This window comes from Ochotona princeps, chromosome 8 (genome assembly GCF_030435755.1).
Source record: "Ochotona princeps isolate mOchPri1 chromosome 8, mOchPri1.hap1, whole genome shotgun sequence".
NCBI classification, from domain to species: Eukaryota; Metazoa; Chordata; class Mammalia; order Lagomorpha; family Ochotonidae; genus Ochotona; species Ochotona princeps.
In genome coordinates, this window is record NC_080839.1 from 38283072 (window position 1) to 38308539 (window position 25468).

The window sequence follows — 25468 nt, forward strand, 5'->3', positions numbered from 1 at the left end:
TTTCCAGTTGCTTCACTGAAATATGCCATCTAAAAGGGAAATTTTTATAAAGCAATAGGATTTTTTCATAGAACTCTGGTTAGGGTAATATAAGATAACCATTATTATTGTTTCTTGTATAATTTTAGAGATCCTGCATCTAAAGTGAGATGCTTTTTACCCCACTAAATTACATCCTTAGAGAGGATGGCTTTTACCTGCACTTTTTGCGTTTGAAGGATATGTTAAGCTAATTTAAATTCAGAAATAAGTATTATGAAATAAATTATTTTTATGAAGCGGAACTTTCAATTTACTATTCAAAATTTTGAAAAGGAAATACTGTTTAGCTTACCTAGCTATGTATTTTTTTTTTAAGATTTATTCATTTTATTACAGCCAGATATACACAGAGAAGGAGAGACAGAGAGGAAGATCTTCCCTCCGATGTTTCACTCCCCAAGTGAGCCGCAACGGGCCGGTACGCGCCAATCCGATGCCGGGACCAGGAACCTCTTCCAGGTCTCCCACGCGGGTGCAGGGTCCCAAAACTTTGGGCCATCTTCTCCTGCTTTCCCAGGCCACAAGCAGGGAGCTGGATGGGAAGTGGAGCTGCCGGGATTAGAACCGGCGCCCATATGGGATCCCGGGGCTTTCAAGGCGAGGACTTTAGCCGCTAGGCCACGCTGCCGGGCCCATAGCTATGTATTTTTAAAGAATATGGGAAATGTCACTTTTAAGAACTTAATAACAATTTGCATATATTTCTACAGAAAAGACTTCTTATTAAAATTTTTTCTCTTCCAGATCTTCCAGGACAGGTCATTATGATTTATAGAAAGGCTTTTAACTTTGATGATTGTTTCTTTGCAACTATTCAAGAAATAGTTGTTGTTATAGTCTTACTTTTCATCATTAGCAACTTCTTACCTGAAATCTTAATCGAATGTCTCAGTAGTTGCCTGCAGATTATTTCCGGCTTCACACAGTTTTTCGTGATAACACCAAGTACCCTTGATCGAAGTGAAACAATGCCTGTGTCTAAGTTCCACACAGATGCCTAACGTAACTACATGGCAATGACTTCTCCCCACCAATTTAATGACATATAAGAATGAATGAGACACTTTTCTTTGAAAGACCTCTGTTTTCTCCACAGACAGCTAAAAAAACAGTAGGTGGTTGAGCATAGCAGAAGAAGTTACCTGTAGGAAAATTCCTATCAAGTGTTGACCTCACTTACTAGAAACCTGATTTGTTGTAAAATATTTTTAGTGAAATTAGTGTGCTAAAATGAATTGCTACATGAAGCAAAGCAGCAGCAGGAGTTTTTCCCCACAAGGAAGCTAATCATTTTCCAGGTCTGTGGAAAAAAAATGTTGAATAAAAGAAGTATTTACCTTTGGCATCTGATTTTAACCAATATGTCAGTGTTTGAGATAATTGGGAAATGTTTAGAATACTGCCTGTGGTGCTTTTCTGCCTGATGGTCTGCAATTGATGTCTGTCAATCAAGTTGTCAAGGCACATGAGGAGAAAAATGACTTTAATTTTCCTAAAACATGTAAAATAACAAACGAGTCTACACATGCTCACCAGCTGAGCCATTCTCTCTGGTAAATAGTTTGAAGTGCCTATATTATGAACCATAGTACTGTGAAAATTGAAGCAGTTTTAATATCACAATTTATTTTTCATGTTCTTTTTTACTTCACAATATTTATTAAGCCAACAGAGAGTATACAAGAATTAAATTCAAAAGTAGAAATGTATTTTCAGTAAGTGCAAGGCCAGTTCCTTCTAAATAGTTGCATAATTGCCAACTATTTCTTTTTAAGAAAAACTTGGAGTTAAGATCCTAGAACTTGGTTGTTGCAAGGAGTAAACATCTTACATCCCAACATAAGAATAGATCTGGGACTCCTTACTTTTCTAAAAGTATAGTTAAACTTTTAGCTATATATTCTATGTTTCTAAGGAACACAATGCTGTTTTCAAGGGGTAGTTCAGGATACAATAATTAATTGTAAATTGAAGAACAGAGTTGGTTCTTCAAAACAAGAAAAACCGATTACCACCATCATTTAAAGACCAACAGTAATAGTACAATTCAGCCTCGCATTATCAGCTACTTTTTGTTCTATGAAAAATTATGAAATAAAAATGGAGTCACTATGTTTATTAAAAATTTGTCTTTAAAATGGGCAGTTTAAAAAATGTCATGTTTTTAGGCTCAAGGAGTGTTTGATTGCACTTTGCTAACAATCCAATAGTTCTTTCGATTTATGTAATTGTACTTTGGACTGCTAACAATCCAATAGTTCTTTCGATTTATGTAATTGTACTTTGGACAAATCACGGCAGTTTCCGCATGGAAAAGAAGTTGATAGTAATAGTACTTGAGATGAATCAGTCTAATGTTTCTTTATAGTTGAATTCCTTTATCTTAAAATTTAAGTTTTTTGTTCTGGTTTGTTTTAACTCTGATTTTTGCTCATATTCTTTACTGGAAAGCAGTGTTTCAGCTATTACTTAGTAAGCATTTTTTTCTTGCCCTGACCCCACTTCTAAACTTAACTTTGGGAAGTTCGTCTTTTTAATGTAGCATGTCTGTAACCGAGTGAATCCTGCAATAACTGCAAACACATTGAAATTTTAAAATGTATGAATCTTCTGAAATATTCAGTTAATTTTTTGTTGTTGTTTTTCCTTTCTCTGAAGGCATACGATGGATTTGCCAGCATAGGAATTTCACGGTTATTGGAACCTTCTGACATGGTTTTATTAGCAATTCCTGATAAATTGACTGTTATGACTTACCTCTATCAAATAAGGGCACATTTCAGTGGACAAGAACTGAATGTTGTGCAGATAGAAGAAAACAGCAGTAAAAGTACTTATAAAGTTGGAAACTATGAAACAGATACAAACAGTTCTGTTGATCAAGAAAAGTTCTATGCAGAGCTTGGTGATCTGAAGCGGGAACCTGAACTCCAGCAGCCTACAAGCGGAGCAGTAGACTTCTTATCACAGGATGACTCTGTATTTGTAAATGATAGTGGAGTTGGAGAATCAGAAAGTGAACATCAGACTCCTGATGACCACCTAAGTCCAAGCACAGCCTCCCCTTATTATCGCAGGACTAAAAGTGACACAGAACCCCAAAAATCCCAGCAGAGCTCTGGAAGGACTTCAGGATCCGATGACCCTGGGATATGTTCCATTACAGATGCAACCCAAGGGCAGATTTTGTCAGGCAAGAAGAGACCACTGAAAGTCGATATGTTAGAACTCAGTGACTTATATGTTAGTGATAAGAAGAAGGAGGTGTTCACACCCTTTGTTTGTGAGAAGACAGATGAACAAAAGCTTCAGACTCTAGACATCAGTAATAATTCAGAGCAAGAAAAATTAGAGAACTACAGTTCCATAGAATGCAAATCAGATCCTGAATCACCTATCAAAAAAACAAGTTTATCTCCAACTTCTAAACTTGGATACTCCTACAATAGAGATGCAGACCTTACAAAGAAAAAACGCACTTCCCTGAGGCAGACAGAGTCTGATCCAGATGCTGACAGATCCACTTCAAATCATACAGACCAGTCCACAAAAACGGTCCAGGTGAGTGATTTAGAATGATGAATACATACTTAGATACTCAGTAAGTATTATTCTATATTTTTTTAAGATTTATTTTATTTTTATTACAAAGTCAGATATACTGAGAGGAGGAGAGATAGAGAGGAAGTGGAACTGCCGGGATTCGAACCAGCGGCCATATGGGACCAAGGCGAGGACCTTAACCACTAGGCCACGCTGCCGAGCCCCTATTCTATATTGTTGTAAAGAATTTTACTTTTCAAATAAAAGACTACTAAATTGTAAAAGTAGGGTATTTTATTATAAGAATAAATCAAAGAGATGGCATTGTGGTGTGGCTAGTAAAGCCACCACCATTGTCTAACATCCCAGATTCAAGTCCCCGCTAGGTTCAATTCACGGCTGCTCCACTCCAGTCCAGCTCCCTACTAAAGTGCCTGGGAGAGTAGTGGAGGATGGCCCAAACCCTTGGGCCTCTGCACCTAGGTGGGAGGCCCAGAGGAACCTTATGGCTCCTAGCTTCAGACCAGCTCAGCTCCGGCCATTGTAACCATTTGGGGAATGAACCATTGGATGGAAGATCTATTTCTCTTATCTCCCCTCTTTCTAACACTGTCAGGTAAACAAATACATCTTTTAAATAAAAAGGAGACATTAAAAGTTGTTTCAGCATTCCATTTAGTAAGTGCCTTATTTAGAACGTGTACAATGCCAATTTAGTATTTCCTGTTTAAAGCATTTTGCTTAAATATTTTAGTTGCACTATAGTTGGTATTTTACATTCCATCATTTTTATAAATACTAATAACAGAGCCGACATTTGGCCATAGAGTGTTAAAATGCAGCTTGGGATGTCCACATTCCCTATCAAAATATCCCTCTCAGAATATCTAATATCTAATATCCTATCAGAATATCCCAGAAATGCTTTCAGTTCCAAGTTCAGTTTCCTGCTGATGTGCACCCTGAAAGATAGCAGGAATGACACAAGTATTTGTGTCCTTGACACCCACAAAGAAACCTGGATTGAGTTCTGGACTCTGGACTGTCAGTCTGGACAAACCTGGTTTTCTGGACATTTGAGGAGTGGATCAGCAGATGAATGATCTCTCTGATTTTCTTTCTCTCTCTCCGCTTTTTGCGTAAATTAAAAAAAAAAACTTGAATTTCAGAAACATGTTTCTCTCTGTAATGGGAACATGACACAGCTTTGACCCTTGTTTTATGATGACATTTACTGCATTAAATATTTGGTAGCATTAATTGTAACCTGTTATTGTTTATATCATGACAATAACATGACACATTGCTAATACAATTGTGATACTTTTTTAAAGATTTATTTATTTTTATCAGAAAGGCAGATTTATGAACAGAAGGAGAGACAGAGAGAAAGATCTTCCATCTGCTGGTTCATTCCCCCAAAGGCTGCAACAGCCTGAAGCTGAGCCATTCTGAAGCCAGGAACCAGGAGGTTTTTCGGGTCTTCCACACAGGTGCAGGATCCCAAGGCTTTGGGCCATACACTGCTTTCCCTTGCCACAAGCAGGGAGCTGAATGAAAAGTGGGGCAGCTGGGACACGAACTTGTGCCCATATGGGATCCCAGTGCTTGCAAGACAGAGGATTATCCAATTGAGTTACATACCAGGCCCCACCTTTTCTGAAAAAAATATTTGGTTTTATTTGAAAGGCAGAATTACAGAAAGATAGAAAGAAATAAAGAGAGATCTTTGAACTGATGGCTCACCCTTCCAGTGGTCTCAATAACCACTGCTGAGCTGATCCAAACCCAGGCACCTTCTCCAGGTCTCCCATGTAGATGCAGAGGTCCAAGGACTTGAACCATTCGCCACTGTTTTACTAGGCCATGAACAGGGAGCTGGATCAGAAGTGACGTGCCTGGGACTCGAACTGACATCCACATGGGATGCTGGTGCCACAGGCAGAGGACCATGCCCCTTCACAACTTTTCCAGCTCCTACCGGCTTTTCTTATCAGTTAGAATTTTCATTTTCTGTGGAGCAGTCCTTTTAGACTTATGAAATACTTATTTATACATAAAAAGAAATTTTAGGCAATATAATTTATATTGAGACAGTTGTAGAATTTTTCTCATATTTAGAATCCAGCTATTCTGAATCACTTTTTTATCTTTTGTTGGTGCTCCTGTTTTCTGCACAGTGTGGCCTCATTGCCATTAAAGCTTGCTGCTGCAACAGTAGTTCCCTGATACGGGAGTCTCTGATCCTACCCCACCCCCAAAGTTAAATCTATTTTTGTAATAATACTGTGACATCATTTATCTTTGTCACTCTCCCACAAATAAATAACATTTTCTGAAAGTTATGTGATTTATAATATCCTAACAGACTAAATACAAATACAAAAATAGATATAACAGTGTAGCTTCCTACATGATAAAAGCTTTATAAAATGCAAGATGCCATTTTCCCTAATTTTTTGGAAGTAATTTTTATTAAAATGTTAACATAAAATGGTTTATTGTTATGACTTTTTTAAATGAAAAAGTTCTTAAAATTTTACAGTTTTAAATTTCAAAGTAGTAAATATCAGTAGATATAACCTAGGTAAGCAAAAATTCTTTGTTATCCTCAATGATTTGTTTTTGAAGTATGTAATTTCTGAGTTTGAGGAGCTATGGTTTGCAACATTTCTCCAGGATGGTCTCTGGGATTTGCTTCCAAATTAGTGCTGCTCACTGGTATGGCACTTTCTAGATTTACTAGTACACTTTTAGGCAATAACCTGGGGTTTTGTTTTTTCTTTACCTGTGCCGATAAGTTCCTTTGTGTTGATTCAGTCAATAATGAATTGAAAATATTTTTAAATGAGTCTGTACAAAACATGTGCAGGCCTTTTCTTGTTATTATTCCATAAACAGTATAGTATGTCAACCATTTGCATAACATTTTGTGTTTGACACTGTTAGGTAGGCTAGAGATCATTTAAACTGTACAGGAGGATTGTATAGATTCTGTGCAAATGCCAAGCCATTTTACAGAAGGGATTTGGTCATCTGGGAAAATACATAGAAGATCCTTGAACTGATAACCTGTGGATACCAAGAGATGAGCGTATTCAAGTGTTAATTAACTGAAACATTAAGGAACAATTGTGGCACCATAAATAAGTTAATGGGAGCTGGAATTGGTAGATAAGCTTACTTTGATGCAAAAAAAAAATTTGAAATCCATGCCTAATTTTTTCATAATAGCAATTTTGAAGACCTGTGTTTTTCTTGAAGATATATTTATTTACTTATATGAGAGGCAGAGTAATAACAAGAGAGTGAGAGAGAGGAAAAGAGGTATTTTCCATGAGGTAATTCACTGTCCTAATGCCTGCACCAGTCAGCACTGGGCCAGATGAAACTGGAGCCTAGAACTCCATCTGGGTCTGCCACAGGTGTGATTGGGCCACACCCGCTCAGTCCATTTTCCACTGCCTTCCCACATACAGTAATAGAAAGCTGAGTAAGAAGAGCAGCCAGGACAAAAACAGAAGTATAGTATAAGATGCTGGCTTCTCAAGTGGTGGCTTAACAGAGCACACCTGCTTCCCAAATGTCTTGATTTTCACCTGGGATGGTAAACATTATCAGATGGCCTCATTTTGGGGGAAAGAAAATATATGTATATATATGTTTTTCATTTGAAAGAGTCACACACACACACACACACACACACACAGGCCTTTTATCAGCTGGTTCACTCCTCAGATGCTCACTGCAGCTTTGGTTAGGTTTTAAAAACTGAGTAGAGCAGCTAAATTGGAGGCAATTAAAAATATGAATTTTTCTTTGTATACTGTGTTTCATCTTTCTTACATTTGTGTCTTTTTACATTTTACCTTGTCTGTAATCAAGATATTACTTACCATTAATTTTATCTCAACATTTAATTGACCATGTTTATGTTTCTTAGTAGTTCATATGATAATGGTGACTAGTAATTGATAAAACTAGAAGAAATTAGCATACTATGGCTTTATAGAAAGTTGTAATGTTACCTATTTGAGAGTATGTTTAATAATAATTATATCTTACATTTCTCTGAAACTTTACAACTTGGACAATTGGTGGTTGGATCCTACTTTATATATGAGAATTCTGGGACTGATAGTGTTACCTAAGGTTCCACAGTAGATATTAAATTTTTAATTCAAAATTAGCCTTGTGTGATTTCAGAGTCTATACTGATAAACTTTATTCTCAAAACATCTTTATTTTATTTATCATAATAGCACTAAAAATAATCCTAACTCAGTTATAAACCAATTTTACTAAAGGGCAGCTTAGCAATGTGCAGCAAGTCCTTTAAGATGTTTATCTGATTCAACCCTCCTTTCTACCTTGCATACAATAATTTATCCACAAGGATGTTTAGACAAACTTTATTTGTGATGGTAAAAAAATATGAATATCGTGCATGTTTAATAAAATAAAGTATGCAATGTGTCTAGATAATAGAATGCTAGAGAGCCTATTAAAGTCATGTTTTTAAAGAATTTAATGACGTATAAAAAGCTTACAAACTTCTCGGTTTAAAAATTAAAATCTAACACTGTTTTTTTTTTTTTTAATTTAGTGCTTTAGATGTTAGCTAAGATACCAGCTTCCTATTGCAAAGTAGCTGGGTTTGCTATGTGGCTCCAGGTCTTGATTCCAGCTTCCTGATAATGTAAACCGTTGGAGGCAGCAATGATGGCTCAAGTAATTAGATTCTTGCTACCCTTTAGAGACGTAGCCACCACAGATCTGGCGGTGGCAGATATTTGGGGAATTGAATCAGTACATGGAAGCTCGTTTTCTGTGTTTCTTCTCCCATGTCTCTCTACCTCACAAACAACTAAAAAAACATTTAAATAGTATCACAGTAATAGAACGGCCATCTAAAACAAGAAATTTGTTTTTTTCAAGTTAAACATTAGAACCAAAAGGACTGTAAGTACTTGTTTTGGGATTGATGTTACCATGTCTAAGAACTCCTTTCCATTGATGACCAATATATTTTTTTCTCCAAATATATTCTAAAATTGCAAGTTAGGAGTGAGCACTTGGTGGAATCATTTTGATGTCACTTGGGACACACACATCCCATGTGCAGCATGTCTGGGATCAAGTACCAGCTCTGTTTCCTAATTCCAGCTTCCTATTAATGTCCACCCTGGGAAGCCTGGTAATGGTTCAAATAGTTGTGTCCCTTCCACAGGTGTGGGAGACCTGGATGAAGTTTCAGGCTTTTGTCCTGGCCTGCCTTAGCCTTGGCTGTTGCAGTGATTTGGGGAGTAATCCACTGAATTGGAGAACTCTGTCTCTGCCTTTCAAATACATTAAATACATAAATAATAAAGATTTAAAAACTTAAAATTGCAAATAAATCTAGAAGAATAAACTGTCTTGTTTTGTTATAATGAGAATGAGGAATAGAAAAACAAGCTTGTTTTATAAAACATAACAATTTTGAATGTTCTATGAATATTGTCAAGAATTTAAAGGATTTTTTTTCACAGATAGTTAACTGTCAATATACAGACTTAGAAGGTACGCTGTTAGAAGTATAAAAATAAGTGTGGGCAGTAGGCATAATTTAACCTCACAATTAAGAGGTATATAATTCACGTCATAGTGCCTGGGTTTGATTTCATGCTCCGATTTACACCAGTGCAAATTTTTGGGAGACTAAGGTGATGGTCTAAGTGACTGATTTGTGCCTCGCATGTGGAAGACCTGGGCTGCATTCCTGCCCCTGGTCTGGCCCTGGCCCTGGCCTGGCTGTTGTAGGTCTTCAGGAATGAAACAGCAAATGGGAACTCTCTGTTTCCCTGTGTCCTTCTAAAATCCATATCTAAACTTTTTAAATAAATATATCAAACTGTGAACTTTAAAAAACATCTTTCCCTGATTATTATTTATGAGCATATGCAGATAGATGTAATATGTGTATAGGCTTTATGGAAATGTCTGCTAATCAAAGTATAATGATGTGTAATAGATTTAGGTATTAAAAATGTATCTTTTATGTCATGATTCTATTTATTCTACAATTTCTGATTGACATTAATATTCTCTATGTATAAGCTCATGATTTCACAAAGCAACAATCTGATTGCTGATGCTGTTTATTCCAGAGGTTGTTAACCTTTAGTTTACAAATATAGATTACATAGTGTTTTTTATTTTTAACCTCTAATTATATATCTTCACTTTTAAGCATCGAATGCTATCCAGACAAGAAGAACTTAAAGAAAGAGCAAGACTCCTACTTGAGCAAGCAAGAAGAGATGCACTTTTAAAGGCAGCGAGTAAGCAGAACACCAGCGCAGCCACACCACTCTGCAGCAGGCAGCTAAGTGATGTGAGAAACACTCTTGGAAAAACTGTTACTTACTGTAATCATAGATGTTTGCTTATGTTTTTTTGTTAGATTAGTTTTTCATATGCTTTGTGCGTTGTGGGTACTTGGTAACTTCATAGCTAGAAATAGACTGTCCTTATCCATACACAGCAATATTAGCCATGAAGGAAAGTAGTATCTTTACATATAATTTTAACATTTACAGTCTGTTTTTATGTTACTGTAATTCTCTAAGATTTGTTTTTTATCTATCAAACTTTAATATCTTGGAAATGTATTACTTTACTGATTAAAATATCCACACTACTTTCCAATGACAAAATTGAGGCCATCAAGTAAAGTAACTTAGATGGAGTCACAAAGTCAATAAATGGTGAATACAGAATTTGAACTTGGCCTTTTTTAAATTTCAGAGTCAGTGCTCTTTCCTTTCAGATACTACCATCCATTTGTTAGACCACATTATTATATTTATATTTATATTTATATTTATATTTATATTTATATTTATATTTATGGATAGTACTTCACAGATGACAGTGATTATACATGATATACACCTAAGCTTTTTAAGATTTAGTTATTCTAATTGGAAAGTCAGATTTACAGAGAAAAGGAGAGACAGAAAGATCTGTCTGCTGGTTCACTCCCCAAGTGGCTGCACTGGCAAGCACTGAGCTGATCCAAAGCCAGGGAACAGGAGCTTCTAATGGGTTTCCCACATAGGAGCAGGGTCCCAAGGCTTTGGGAGGTCCTCTACTGCTTTCTCACATCACAAGCAAGATACTGTCTGGGAAGTGGAGCAGCCAGGACATGAACTAGCACCCATGTGGGATCCTGACTCATGGAAGGTGAGGATTTTAGCTACTAAGCTAACGTGCAGGGCCGAAAAGTCAACATTTTCATGAATCTAGAAATTGACAAAACTCTATCCCACCACCAAACTCACACATACAGAAAATTACATATTTGTTGTTCTGACGTCAAACTTTGCTTTCAAATTCAAATCTCTACATCATGATTGAATATAAAATTAGTCAAATAGATCATTAAAGTTATTTTTAATGAAAATGTATAGAATACATTGGGGAGGGTTTGGGGAGGGGTGAAGGGAATCCCAGTGCCTATAAAACTATGTCACATAATGCAATGTAATCAATAATTAAAAAAAAGAAAATATATAGAATAGATGGAAAATATTCAGTCGGGCCCGGTGGCGTGGCCTAGCGACTAAAGTCCTAGCCTTGAACGCCCCGGGATCCCATATGGGCGCCGGTTCTTATCCCGGCAGCTCCACTTCCCATCCAGCTCCCTGCTTGTGGCCTGGGAAGGCAGTCGAGGACGGCCCAATGCATTGGGACCCTGCACCCACGTGGGAGACCTGGAGGAAGTTCCTGGTTCCTGGCTTCGGATCGGCGCGCATCGGTCCGTTGCAGCTCACTTGGGGAGTGGGTCATCAGACGGAAGATCTTCCTCTCTGTCTCTCCTCTCTGTATGTCTGACTTTGTAATAAAATGAATAAAATCTTTAAAAAAAATATTCAGTCATACATAGAAACAGTATTTTTGTAAAACTTTTGCTTGTATGGATGTGTACTTACCGAATCTTGAAGAAAAAAAATTTTTTTTTTAAAGATTTATTTTTTTATTTTTATTACAAAGTCAGATATACTGAGAGGAGGAGAGACAGAGAGGAACTGGAGCTGCCGGGATTAGAACCAGCAGCCATATGGGATCAAGGCAAGGACCTTAGCCACTAGGCCACGCTTCCGAGCCCGAAAAATTTTTGGCCCTGGGTAGGTAGTCTGATGGCGAAAGCCCTCGCTTTGCATATGCTAGAACCCCATATGGGTGCCAGTCCATGTCCCGGATGTTCCACTTCCCATACAGCTCCTTGCTTGTGGCCTGTGAAAGCAGCAGAGTACGGCCCAAAGCTTTGGGACCCTGCACCCATGTGGCAGACCCATAGCAAATTCTTGGCTCTTGGCTTCAGATCAGGTCAGCTCCAGCTGTATGGCCACTTGGAGAGTGAACCAGCAGATGGAAGATCTTTCTGTCTCTCCTTCTCTCTTTAAACATGACTTTCCAATTAAAAAAAAAAATTTAGCTATGTATGGGTCATGGTGAAAACACTTGAGGTGAATTGGTGTTGTGGTGCAATTGAATAAGCTAAGCTACTGCTTAAGGCACCCACATGCCTTATCAGAGTGCAAGTTTGAGTTTTGTTTCCTCCACTTCAGATCCACCTCTCTACAAAAACGTATTGGGAAGTAGCATATGACAGCTACATTGCTTAGTCCTCTGGCACCTGGATGGTAGAAGATGAGATGGAATTCTGGGTTTCTTGTTTCAACCTGGCATTTGGGGAGTGAGCTAGCTGATACAAGATCTCTCTCTTTCAATTTGCGTTTCGATGGATGAAAAAATATATATATAAACATAGTCTTTGAAAGTTTAAGAATTACCAAGTTCTTACTAAGATAAAATTTAAATTCTTATGTTAGCTTTTTAAGTGCTTTATTAACTTGTTGAGTCAGCCATTTGCCAGATATTTTGGAGGTATCTGAATTTGGTCTATTCAGTGTCAGGAAAGATTGAGCTTCCCCCTTCCATGGGGTTTTATTCTGGTGGGAAAAGATAGATAATATATAATAAATAATGTAGTTGCAGGGTATGAAAGTTATATAATACAGTAGAGGACTATTTAAGGAGACGATATTTGAATAGACATTTGGTGGATGGGACAGAGGTAGTCAAGTAGAACACTAAAAAAGGAATATTCTCTTTAAAAAGAAAATTATTTTGTTTATATTTGCAATGCATTTTGTTTTACCATTCTTCCAGGCTTTAAAAGTTATGGAAAATTTGCACCTTTTTTTAGAATAAAATTTAAAGGTACTATAATTAATCTTAAAGAGAGAGTAAATAAACTTAGAATATTTTATGTTTAAATGATCTGCCTGTCAAGTGAGTTTAAAAAGTCATTTTACGGGTCCAGCGCAATAGCATAGTGATTAAAGTCCTAGCCTTGCACGCACCGGGATCCCATATGGTCTCCAGTTCTAATCCTGGCAGCTCCACTTCCCATCCAGCTCCCTGGGAAAGCAGTCAAGGACAGCCCAAGGCTTTGGGACCCTGCACCCACATGGGAGACCCGGAAGAGCTCCTGGGTCCTAGCTTCAGTTTGGCTCAGCTCCAGCCATTGCAGTCACATGGGGAGTGAACCATTGGATGGAAGATCTTCTTGTATGTCTCCTCCTCTCTAAATTTCCGCCTTTCCAATAAAAATAAAATAAATCTTTAAAAATTTTGTTTTAGGGCTCGGCAGCGTGGCCTAGTGGCTAAGGTCCTCGCCTTGATCCCATATGGCCGCTGGTTCTTATCCCGGCAGTTCCACTTTCTCTCTATCTCTCCTCCTCTCAGTATATCTGACTTTGTAATAAAAATAAAATAAATCTTTAAAAAAAAATTAAAAACTTAAAAAAAAATTTTTTTTGTTTTACTAGGTTCTGCATCGTGGCACAAGCAGCCACTGTGACCACTGCCTCACATAATGGAGTATTGATTAGAGCACTAGCAGCTCTGTTTCTGATCTAACTCCCTGATGATGCACTTGGAGAAGTAGTAGAGAATGATCAGACTGCTTAGGCCTCTACTACCCAGGTTAGGAGACCTGAATGGATTTGGGGGCTGCTGGCTTTGGCTTGGCCCAACCCCAGCTACTGCAGACATTTGGGAAGTGAATTAGCAAATGGAAGATTTTTCTGTCTCTCCTTCTCTACCAATTTGCCTTTCAAATATATAATTTAAGAAAGCATGTGTAACATTTATAAAAATTAATAATTAACATCTAATGTTTGATAAATACCTCATGTGAGTCAAACAACACTCTAAGTACTTTCACAACAATTATTTAAAGTATGTATTAATATCCCAATTTTATACCTGAAAAGACCAGAATAAAAGCTAGCAAATGAATCACCCATGGCCATATAAAGAATAGGGATCAGAACTAGGAACCGAGAGATTGTATTCTAAAAGTATTGTTTTATATCGTTTTCTTGTTTGTTTTTTGACTTCCTTATGAAGTAGAAATAAGATTGTATTATAAAGATTAGGAAAACGAGTTGCATATGTTTAAATTGAAATAGGATCATTTACACTGTCAAACTAACTTATAATTTGAGTTTTCTGTTCCTCTTTTTAATAAAGATTTATTTATTTTTATTGGAAAGTCAGATATACAGAAAGGAGGAAAGACAGAGGGGAAGATCTTCCCCAAGTGAGTGCAACAGCCGGTGCTGCGCCTATCCAAAGCCGGGAGCCCGGAACCTCCTCCAGATCTCCCGTGCGGATGCAGGGTCCCAAGGCCATTCTCGACTGCTTTCCCAGGCCACAAGCAGGGAGCTGGATGGGAAATGGGGCTACTGGGATTAGAACCAGCGCCCATATGGGATCCCAGGGCGTGTTCAAGGTGAGGACTTTAGCAACTAGGCTACTGCTCAGGGCCCATCTTTTTTAAAAACAAAATCACTTCAAGAATATTCTAAGAAAGGAAACTCAGAGGCCAGTTTCAGTTACACACATAGAGGCAGAAATCATGAATTAGCATTAGCAAGTTTAGCCTAGCAGTGCAAAAAAGGCTAATGTCCATGGCCAATTGAATGTGTTCTAAAGTACTAGATGATTTAATATTTCAAAAGTCAAGCAATGTAAGCAACCACATTAAAAAAGAAGAAAAGCAAAGCAGTATTTTTTAAAAGTCGATTTATTACTTTATTTGTTTGAAAGGCCAAGTAACAGGGAAGGAAAGATCTTTAATCCACTGGTTCACTCCCCAAATGCCTATACCAAAAGGAGCTGGACCAAGCTGAAGCCTGGAGGCAGAAACTTCATTCCAGTCTCCCATCTGGGTAGCAGTAAGCACTTGAGTTGTCATCTGCTCCATTTTTAGGTGCATTAGCTAGATCAGAAGTGGAGTCTCCTAAACTTAAACCAGCACTGGGATATTGAATGCAGACATCCCAAATCAACAACCTAACCTGCCACCCCAAAATGCTTCTTCCAGAATAATAATTTGAATGTATAAAAAAAAAGTTTTTAAATATTAACATTGGTTTCTGGAACAATAGAGAAATAAAGCACAATTCTTACTAGTTAGAAACAGAATTTCACTGACGCCAGCACGATGACTCATGGCTAAACCCTCACCCTGCATTGGCTTAGATCCAATGAGGGCGCCAGTTTTGTGTCCCGGCTGCTCCACTTCCCATCCAGCTCACTGCTTGTGGCCTGGGTAAGCAGTAGAGGATGATATCCTTCTCTCTGTATAACTGCGTTCCCAATATAAATAAATCAATCAATCAATTTTTAAGAGAAACAAAAATTCACTAGTCTGATAAAATGTAACTATAAAAATCCTATGGAAAACTTTGCAATTAATAATGAAACATAGAGCTTTTTATTTGAGGCAGAAAAATGTAGGGAAGTCTACAATCACTTTTGTTCAACACTACAGTGAATAATTTTAAGAGAATAAAAAGAAAGAAAAGGTGCAAGATGTAACCAGGGAAAGATAAACCCACCATTATCACTAGAAATGATTTGAACATAGAAAAAAATTTAAAGTTACAACTAAATTATTAAGATACAAGTAAGTTTATCAAGACTACTGGTTATAAAATTAATATTCAGAAATACATTATATTTCAGGAAATCAGATTAACAGCAAGTGCATTAAAGTAATCTTCAGCATCATCAGTTATCAGAGAAATGCAAACTAAATCCATAGGCTAATTTTTTTCATTTTTAACTCATTTATGTAAAATAAAAAGGCTAAAATTTAAAAGACTGGCAGCAACAAATGTTGGCAATAATATAGAGCCACTAGAACTCATGTTAGGAATGTAAAATAATACAATTATCTTAGAAAACAATTGTGCTGTTACTTTTAAATTAAGCAAGAACTTACTGTATGACCTAGCAGTTTCACTTATATATACTGAAGAATATCCAAACATATTTGGTCACATCAAAATTGGTACACACCTATTCATAGCAGTTTAATGTCTAATAACCAGAACTAGACAAAATCAAATTTTCAGGAACATATAAATGAATAAACACATCATGATGTAGCCATACAACAGAATACATTGAGCATCTGTTATCCAAAAAATTAAAAATCTGAAGATTTTGATTGTTATTTTCAGAATAAAATCAATACTAGGATTACGGAAATTGGATTTTCAGGTTAGGAGTACTCATCCAACAAAATCTCTGCAAATATTGAAGAACCCCAGAAATATCTCTATCTGAAACACTTTTTGTTCCAAGCATTTTGGATAAGAGACAAACAGTCTGCATTACACAGCAATACATATGAACAGACTGCTGAGACAAGTAGTAGAATAATATACGAATATCAAAAATATTAGACTGAGGACAAATATGACATTTACATGAAATTCTCAGCAGCAGACAAAATGAATGTAAAATAGTGGAAAGAGATTAGTGGTTTCCTGGGACAAGGACAGATATAATTAATTTCAAAGAAGCATAAACAGTTTTTCTAAAAATAGAAGGGATCAGTAATTTCATTGGGTTTGTGAATACACAAAAGTAAATCTTGCTTAAAACTCATCAAACTTAAAATGGGTACATGTTACTGTATGTAAGTTATATCAAAAAGTTAGTGTAAAAATATCAAATGCATTTAATATATCTGAAAACAAGTAAAGTTTTGAAGTACTATTTACAATAGCATAAAAAATAAGTAATATTCTGAAGCTAGTGTGTTGATACAGTAAATAAAGTTAGCCTTTACAACAGTGAAATCCCATGTGAGTGCTGGTTGAAGTCATAGCTACTCCAATTCCCATTTAGTTCCCTATTAATGTGCCTGTTAAAGCAGGAGGTAGCCCACATGCTTAGGCTCAGCCAACATGTGGGATGCCTGACGGAAGTTCCAGGCTTCTGGCTTTGGCCTGACACAGTAGATGAAAGAATATCTATCTCTGGCTCGCTTCCTCTCTGCTCATTCATATATTCTCTCTCTCTCTCTCTCTCTCTCTCTCTCTCTCCTCATTCCCTCTCTCTTTCTCTTAATCTATTTTCTCATGCTTTTTGTAATCCCTTCTCTCTCTGCCTTTCAGATTAAGAAATCTTTCAAAATAAACACAGTATTCTAAGAATAAATCTAATCAGAGTTATGTAAGATGTTTAAGCAGTAAAATGAAGCATTCAGAATGAACTATCTTACTGTGATAAGAACACTTATATTCACTGGCTGATTGATATTCAGGTTGTTTCTACATCTTGGCTGTTGTAAATAATCCTTACCAAGAGTCTGATTTCAGTTGCTTTAAATAAATACCCGGAAATAGGGTTGTCAGATCATATTGCATGTCTGGTTTTTATTTATTTCTTTGTTTGCTTTAAGTGGCTTGCATACAATTTTCTGTAATAGTTGTACTGTTTTCCCCCACGTACAGTTTGCAAGAACTCAAATTTGCCTTGTATAGTCAAGTCCTTAGCTTATTTTTAAATTGAGTTACAATTTTTTTATATATTTTTTTGAAGTTCCAGTTAAAAAGTACATATTTCAAGACAAAGAGACATAGCGCTCCAGCAGCTAGAGCTGAACTGACTGAGCCTGGGACCTGAATCCCATATGGGTGATGGGGAACCAATTACTTGAGCCATCACCAGTGCTACTAGCTCTGTAGTGACAGGAGTCTGGGACTGGGAGCAGTGCCAGCCTGTTTTTGAATTGGTTTATTGGGGCCAATACCTTGACACGTAATAAGCTAAGCTTCTACCTTCAGTGCTGGCATCCCATATGGGCCCCATTTTGAGCTTTAGCTGTTCCACTTCTAACCTGGCTCCCTGCTTACAGTCAGGAAAAGCAGCTAAAGATGGTTTAAGTCTTTGGGTCCCTGGCACCCATATGGGAACCAGGGGAAACTCATTCCTGCCTTCTAGCTTCAGGTTGCCAGTGTGGCCATTTAGAGAGTGAATCAGCAGATGGAACATCTCTATCTCTCCTTCTCTCCATTTCAAATTAATAATTTAAAGTATCTTCTAAATAAATAGAATTAAAAGATGTTTGTTTTGCTGCAAGACACTGAATTCTATGCATAGTGTTTTCATGATATGCATTTTCCACAAACATTTTTTCTTTAAGTCAAAGACGAGTCTGATTTATTTATTTTTATTGGAAAGACAGATTTACAGAGAAGGAGAGACAGAAAGATCATCTGTCTGCTGGTTTACTGTCCAAGTGACTCCTCCAATGGTCAGAGCTGAGCTGATCCGAAGCCAGGAGTCAGGACCTTATTCTGGTTCTTCCGCGTGGGTGCAGGGTCCCAAAGCTTTAGACCATTCTCTGTCACTTTCCAGGCCACAAGTGGGAGCTGGATGGGAAGTGGACACGAACTGGCACCCATATGGGATCCCAGTGTGAGGATTTTGGCACTAGGCCATCACGCCAGGCCCCTGTTTTATTTTTTTGTTTGTTTTGTTTTGTTGATTTTAGGATTTATTTATTTTTATTGAAAAGTCAGATTTGGACAGAAGGAGAAACAGAGAAAAAGATCTTCCATCTGCTGATTAACTCCCCAAGTGGTCACATTGGTCAGAGTTAATCTGACCTGAAGCCAGGAGCTTCTTTGGGGTCTCCCTCATAGTTTCCGGGACCCAAGGCTTGGGTCTGTCCTCTACTACTTTCCCAGGAGCTGGAAGCGAAGTAAAGCAGCCAGGACACGAACTAGTACCTATATGGGATCCTGGTATATGCAAGGTGAGGACTTAAGCCACTAGGCTGCCGCAGTGGGCCCACAATCTTTAAAAAAAATTTATTTTATTTGTTTGAAAGGCAGAATTACAGAGAGCAGGAGAGGAAGGGTGGGAGAGAGGGACAGCAATGGAATGAGATCTTCCATTCACTGGCCAGCTCCTCAAATAGCAGCAACAAGCAGGGCTGGGCTAAACCGAACCCAGGAGCCAGGAGCTTCTTCTGGGTCTGCCACATGGTTTCTAGGCCCCAAACAATTAGGTCATCCTCCTCTGCTTTCCTGCGGGCTTGAATAGGGAAGTAGATAGGAAGTAAAGTGGCAAGGACACAAACCTGTGTCCATATGGGATGCCAGCACCACAGGTGGCTGCTTAACACACTGTGCTACTGTGCTGCCCTCTCTACAAACTTTTCTAAGGCTCCTGGTGAAAACATGTGACATAGAAATATTGTTGAGGTCTCTTCTCAGTTAATGTTTAAATTGAATTAGAAAATCCTTTCTTATGCATTCCACTTTGCTCATTGTTCCAGATGTCAAACTCTATTGCTTGTGTTTGGAAAAGCACCAATTACCATTATCTAAATATTATGTTCTAGGACTGTTACTCATATTTTCACACTTAAAATTCTGTATAGCTTATAGCTAAAATGGGAATGATTTGTTCAGGAGAATGTAAAATTTAAGGTAAATCTGAACAAATATGGAGGAGGTTAGACCTTGCCATAAATTCTCAGATTTTAAGTTTTGAGTACAACTGCGTATCAGGCTGATAACTTTTTCAGGGACATAATTGTTTTCTTATTGGTCATTCTCTGACCATTTTCAATTACCTGTAACACATACAGACTGTTCTTTAAGCAATGTTGTCCATGTGTTAGAAAATTAGTTTGGTTAGCTTAGCTGACAAAGCAAAAAAGGCAAGGCTTTTAAAAGTCCTGTTTCATCTTTGGAGCAATTGGATATGAATTTAGTGCTACTAAAACAGAAAATTACTTAATTTTTCTGATTCTGTTTTTTCATTTGTAATGCAAAGACAAAAATCCTTGCTTTTCCTTTGCTTGAAACTCAAATTAGTAGGTACCCATGGAGAAGAGGTAAGGGAAGCATGACTAATAGCCAGCTCTGCTTTGGTGTCAGCATCCACATCACTCTACAAAGATCAAAAGACTTCTGGTAAATAAAAAGCAGCTCTAAATCCCTCTATCAGCCCGTCTCCGAAAAGTGATTGGGATCTAATTTAGTAACATGCATTGGTTTTGCTCTTTCATTTGTGTGTGTGTGCGTGTGTGTCTACCTTTATTTGTCTAAAGTGGAAGGGAAGGAGAATGGGGAAGAGGTAGGTAGAACACTCTAGTCCACTGGGTCATTGCTCTAAATCCTACAACAGCTGTGGAGGGCCAAAGCTGAAGCCAGGAGCAAGAGGTGCAATCTGGATCTCTCACATTGTACGTGAAGCCAGGCACTCTAAATTGGAAGGCAGGCAACCCAAGCAACATCTTAAATATTGTGCCAAACATCTGTCTCTACAGCAAACTATTGTTGAGCAAAAGTTAATGTATTCCTCAATTTTAACTCAGTTACAGATAAAACAATTTTTACCACTTTGAAATTTTAGTATCATCCATTTATTATTTTCTTTAATTTGAAAGATTTATTTATTTTTATTGGAAAGTCAGATTTTTACAGAGAGGAGAAACAGAAAGAAAAGAATTTCCACCCACTGGTTCACTCCCCAAGTGGCTGCAATGACCGGAACTAAGCCAATCTGAAGCCAGAAGCCAAGATTTTCTTGAGGATCTCCCACCTGGGTGCAGGGCCCATGGCTTTGGGCCATCTTCTACTGCTTTCCCAGGTCATAAGCAGGGAGCTGGATTGGAAGTGGAGCAGCTGGGACATGAACCATCACCCACATGGAATCCCAGCATGTACAGGATGAAGATTTAGCCACTGAGCCATCATACTAGGCCCATAGTATAGTTATTTTTAAATTTTATTTATTTATTAATTCACTCATTCATTTGAAAAGCAGAATAAGGGCCCAGCTCAGTAGCCTAGAGGCTAAAGTCCTTGCCTTGAATGCGCCAGGATCCCATATGGGCGCCGGTTCTAATCCCAGCAGCCCCACTTCCATCCAGCTTCCTGCTTATTGCCTGGGAAAGCAGTCAAGGACAGCCCAAAGCTTTGGGACCCTGCACCCATGTGGGAGACCCAGAAGAGCTCCGAGCTCCTGGCTCCTGGCTTCGGATTGGCTCAGCTCCAGCTGTTGTGGTCTCTTGGAGAGTGAACCATCGGATGGAAGATCTTCCTCTATGTCTCTCCTCCTCTCTGTAGATCTGCCTTTCTGATAAATAAATAAATCTTTTTTTTTTTTAAGTAAAATAAGAGAGACAGATATCTAAAATATGCTCGTTTACTCTCAAATGGCTGCAATGATTGGAAATGGACTGGTCCATTCTCCAGATGTCCCATGTACCTACAGAGACCCAAGTTCTTAAACAGCCACTCAATTTCTTAAAGACTTGGGCCATCTTTTTCTGCTTTCCCAGACACATTAGAAAATGGATCAGAAGTGGGACGGCTGGGACTCAAACCAGAGCCCATACTGGATGCTGACATTATAAACATCACCGTTACCAACTATCCCACAGCTTCAGACCCTAGTATAACTGCTTTTTGAAAAATATATTTTACAGCCCAGTGCTGTAGTCTAGTGGCTCAGGTCCTCACCCTGCACGTGCCAGGATCCCATCTGAGCACCAGTTTATATTCCAGCTGTTCCACTTTCCTTCCAGCTCCTCGTCTGTGGCATGGGAAAGCAGTGGAGTATGTCCCCAGTGTGGGAGACCCAAAAGAAGCTCCTGGCTCCTGGCTTCGGATCAGCTCATCTCCGACCTTTGCGGCCACTTGTGTAGTGAACCAGCAGATGGAAGATCTTTCTCTCTGTCTCTTCTTCTCTTTATAAATCTGCCTTCCCAATAAAAATAAATACATCTTCAAAAAATAAATAAATTTATCAGAATAATATGATATACATTTGTTATCTTTTTTATGCTTATTTGTTTTCATGGACTTGAATGACAGGAAGAGAGAATCAATCTTTGAACCTGCTGGTTCAATTCCCAAATGCCCACAAGATCCAGAGTTTGATCAAGCTGAAGCCAAGAGCCAAAATCCCATCATAGTCGCCACAGTGGGTGGCGGGGACATAAGTAAATCGTATGCTGCCTCCCAGGGTACATTAGCAGGAGACTGGATCAGAAGCATGGAGTAGCAGGACTTGAACTAACATTCTGATGAAGGATGAAGGCGGTATATGCAGTGGTTTAATGTGCTGTTCCACAATATCAGCCTCATATTTTTTCTTATTTTAAACACAAAGTCTGTTTTATAATTCTCAAAAAAAAAAAAAAGAGCCTGAGTAAATCATACATCTAGTTAATCACATTTTATTAAGTGATAAATGTTTGGTTTGGTTTGGTTTTCTTCTACAACAACAATATAGTATAGTTCTTAAGTAAGTGGAAAATTTGTAAGAAGAAATGTGAGAAAAGAGTTACAATGCTATTATTGTTTCTCAGCTTTTAGACTAAGATCAAGTGTAAGAATTACAGTGCTATTACAAAGCAGACTAAATTCTTGCTTGTAATATTCAATTTACCAGCACAGTGACCCATGCTTTGTGTTCAGTTGGGATAGGAGCTTCCTCCTTCCATATAACAGCAAAATCAGACTACAAGTTAGTAAGTTCTGTATGTTTTTCCATGTTTGTCTAATTTGAAAGTTCACAGAAATGTTTGACTCGTCTAAAGAAAACTATTTATAAGGGAACCTATTTTAGTCTGGTTAGTTGTTAGATAAAGGCAAAGACTAATTATCTGCAAAGATACAGTACAGTGACTTTTTTTAAACTGCTTTAAAAAAAAATCCAAGCAGCTTGTTTGCTAAGAAATAAGACAATGTGGGTTGCCATTCTGGGAATTAAAACTTTAAGTGTTTGTTTGTTTATTGTCCCTGTAATGGGTCAGATATCAACATTGTACTTTTGATATTGATTTGAAAATATTTATTTAAATGAGACTAGTCTGTCATACCAATAATTGTAACAGATTTAAATCGGATTACCATATGTTTTCCAGATTTAAAAAAAAAAGTCATCATCCACTTGATTTCAAAAAATAGCACTCAACATTAATTAAAATTACTAGGAAGTTTGGTAATCCGTGATAGATAGTAACTTTTTCTGTAGTTTTCATATGTAGGTATTCTAGGATTCATCATTAAAATGTGGATAAGTTTATGTTAATGAATATTAACTTACATTTAAGTAGTTTATGTCTTGGGATCAAGGATTTAAAAGTAAGTTCGAGCTAAAACTTTAATTTTTTCTAATTATGCATATTGTCAGTTCTTTTATTAGACAGGCTAACATTTTAAAAGGATATCAGTTATCAGTTATTATAAAAAGAAATCTAAAATCTGATTAATATGAAGAGTGAATGTTTTATCTAGTTGAGGGATTTTTGTTCTCCATATGAACCAAATTGTCTATGCCTAGGACTGTGAGGAGAGATGTATTTCTTATTTCTTACTGACAAAATCATTGAAGATTTAATGTACATAATCCATTTCAGACCAGTAAGAGACAGTAAATGTATTGCTAATCTTTTGTAGATTCATATTGGAAGAGAAGAATGCTGACATACTTCTGTGTTTGGCAAAAATACCTCTCTACAAGGCAGAAGTCTTTATTTCTTATGATTTAAATAATAGTTCATCTGTTCTGTCTAAATTTAAGTTGATCTGAAGTCTGCTATCCTAGAGTGGTTACTAGAATTTTTGAAAACGTATTGTTAGGTTGCTAGTGTATCTTCAGCTTTTCACAAAACACCTGCATTGTGAGGGAGGAAAAAAAAAACCCTCAAACATCTTTTATGTGGCCATAAACCACTAGCCTCAAACGTCTTATTTATTTGAGGTTGCCACGAATACATGAAGCCAGGGCTAGGTTTCTTAGCATCAGGACACTTCTTTTATGTGACTATTAATGGCAATGGACATTTTCCATATGACTGTTCAGCGTGATGTTGAACATCCCAGGATAATATCACCATTACTAAAGCTGTATTTCATATTGCCTATTTTGTTATTGCTCAGCATGTACAAGAGTAGAGTTTAAATCTTTATTCATTTCATTTTTTAATGTTTTTTTTTGTTCTCCTTATCGTATTCAAGCTTTCCCAAGGATATGTGCCTTGAACAAAAAGTCACATGTGCATTACTAATTGTGTGCTATTGTATTTACAGTTCCTAGTGGTGGCACTGTGAAGCTTCTAATTCCTTTGCTTCACTTGATGTAAAATAATCTGAGTGTCTTTGATAGCAGTGAAACAGTATTAATTGTTTTGTACATTTCTTGGTCACTCTTCTTAGGTGGTCTTCATAATCTATTAGAACTTTCAGCCAGATTTTTGTAATGTCATGCCTCCAGCAGTGATTAAATTGGTAATTAATGAATAGTCTTTGGCAATGTAAACCGCATCCCGTTAATTTTCCCTTTTGAGTTTTAGAAGTTGTCTTCTGTGTCAGAAATCATTGCGCCACCTTGCTATGGCCCCTTGGCATGAAACCACAACGACTTGATTTTTGCAGCCATTAGTAGATCAGAGCAGTAATTTCACAGTATTTTGGTCAAGGTAATTATAATACCAAGAACTGAGTAGATTTGAAAATTCACGAAAGAAGTCTAGAAATACCAGGTGAGCTTCCTTGTGTTCACTGGAACGTTATGATTAGTTTAATTGGTCTTTGTTTGATTTTTGCCGCAGAAAGTATTTGCCACAGCAGTGCAGTGATTTATACTTGAATGTTTCTGACCTTCTTTGACAGGGTGGGTGCAAAAACATACCCTTTCCAACAATCCTTTTTGGGATTAAACTGCATTTAAAAAATAGCAATAGGGAGAAAGAAATTCTAATTTTTAAACACTGTCTCAAAAAGAAATGTTAGCAAGTTTGTTTTACTCTCTCTTGTTTATAAGTATGTGCAACTGTTTCTTTTCTAACTGCTTGTCTTGCCTTTAAGTAAAGTATAAATTTTGCCCAAGAACCTTGCAATACCTTAATGAGAGTAAAATTGAAATATACCTGTCCTTTTTTATCACAAAGTAGATAAAACTATTTCCATACCTGTCCATTTGCATGTGTATATTAACTGTTAGTGATACATTATGCACTTTAAGAATTTTTAAGAGTCACTTGCCTGTTGGCTTCTGACGGAATTGTGGTCACCTTTTCTGGAAACCCTTAATGAAACCAAATAGTTTGCCTGGAGTTCAGACCTAACCATTGGAGTGTTTCATGCAGCCTTGTCAGTTGATGTTCATGAATTGACTTGAACAAAGATCAAAGTGTTTCTCCAAATGAAGAATCTGTGAGACAGCTCCTTCAATTGCACCACAAGAGCTAATCAAGCCATCAGTTCTTTATGCACTCTGTGTGTCTTTGGAATTACTTACCAAATGATTTGTCAGTGCAAATTGATATTCTGATTTTATGCTTTTCTCTTTCCTGTCTCTATTCCCTAGTTCTTTATTTCCTCCAAGTTGAAGGAAAATACATCTTCTTTTTGCAATTAGGTATTGATAGGAAGCTTAGATTTTAGAAGTATTTAAATTTTGCAGTACAGAGAAGCCAAGAGCAAGTTACAGTTTTAAA

The 25468-nt window shown here is 37.3% G+C and overlaps 1 protein-coding gene across 4 annotated transcripts in view; it reads left to right on the top strand.

Moving 5' to 3' along the window:
• EHBP1 (EH domain binding protein 1) overlaps positions 1-25468 on the top strand; it is a 307647-nt gene that overhangs the window by 195476 nt on the left and 86703 nt on the right. For all 4 annotated transcript variants that reach the window (XM_058667867.1, XM_058667869.1, XM_058667868.1 and 1 more), the window contains 2 exons: positions 2701-3603; positions 9818-9961. In XM_058667867.1, coding sequence (XP_058523850.1) covers positions 2701-3603; positions 9818-9961 — 1047 coding nt within the window. The remainder of the gene's footprint in view (positions 1-2700; positions 3604-9817; positions 9962-25468) is intronic.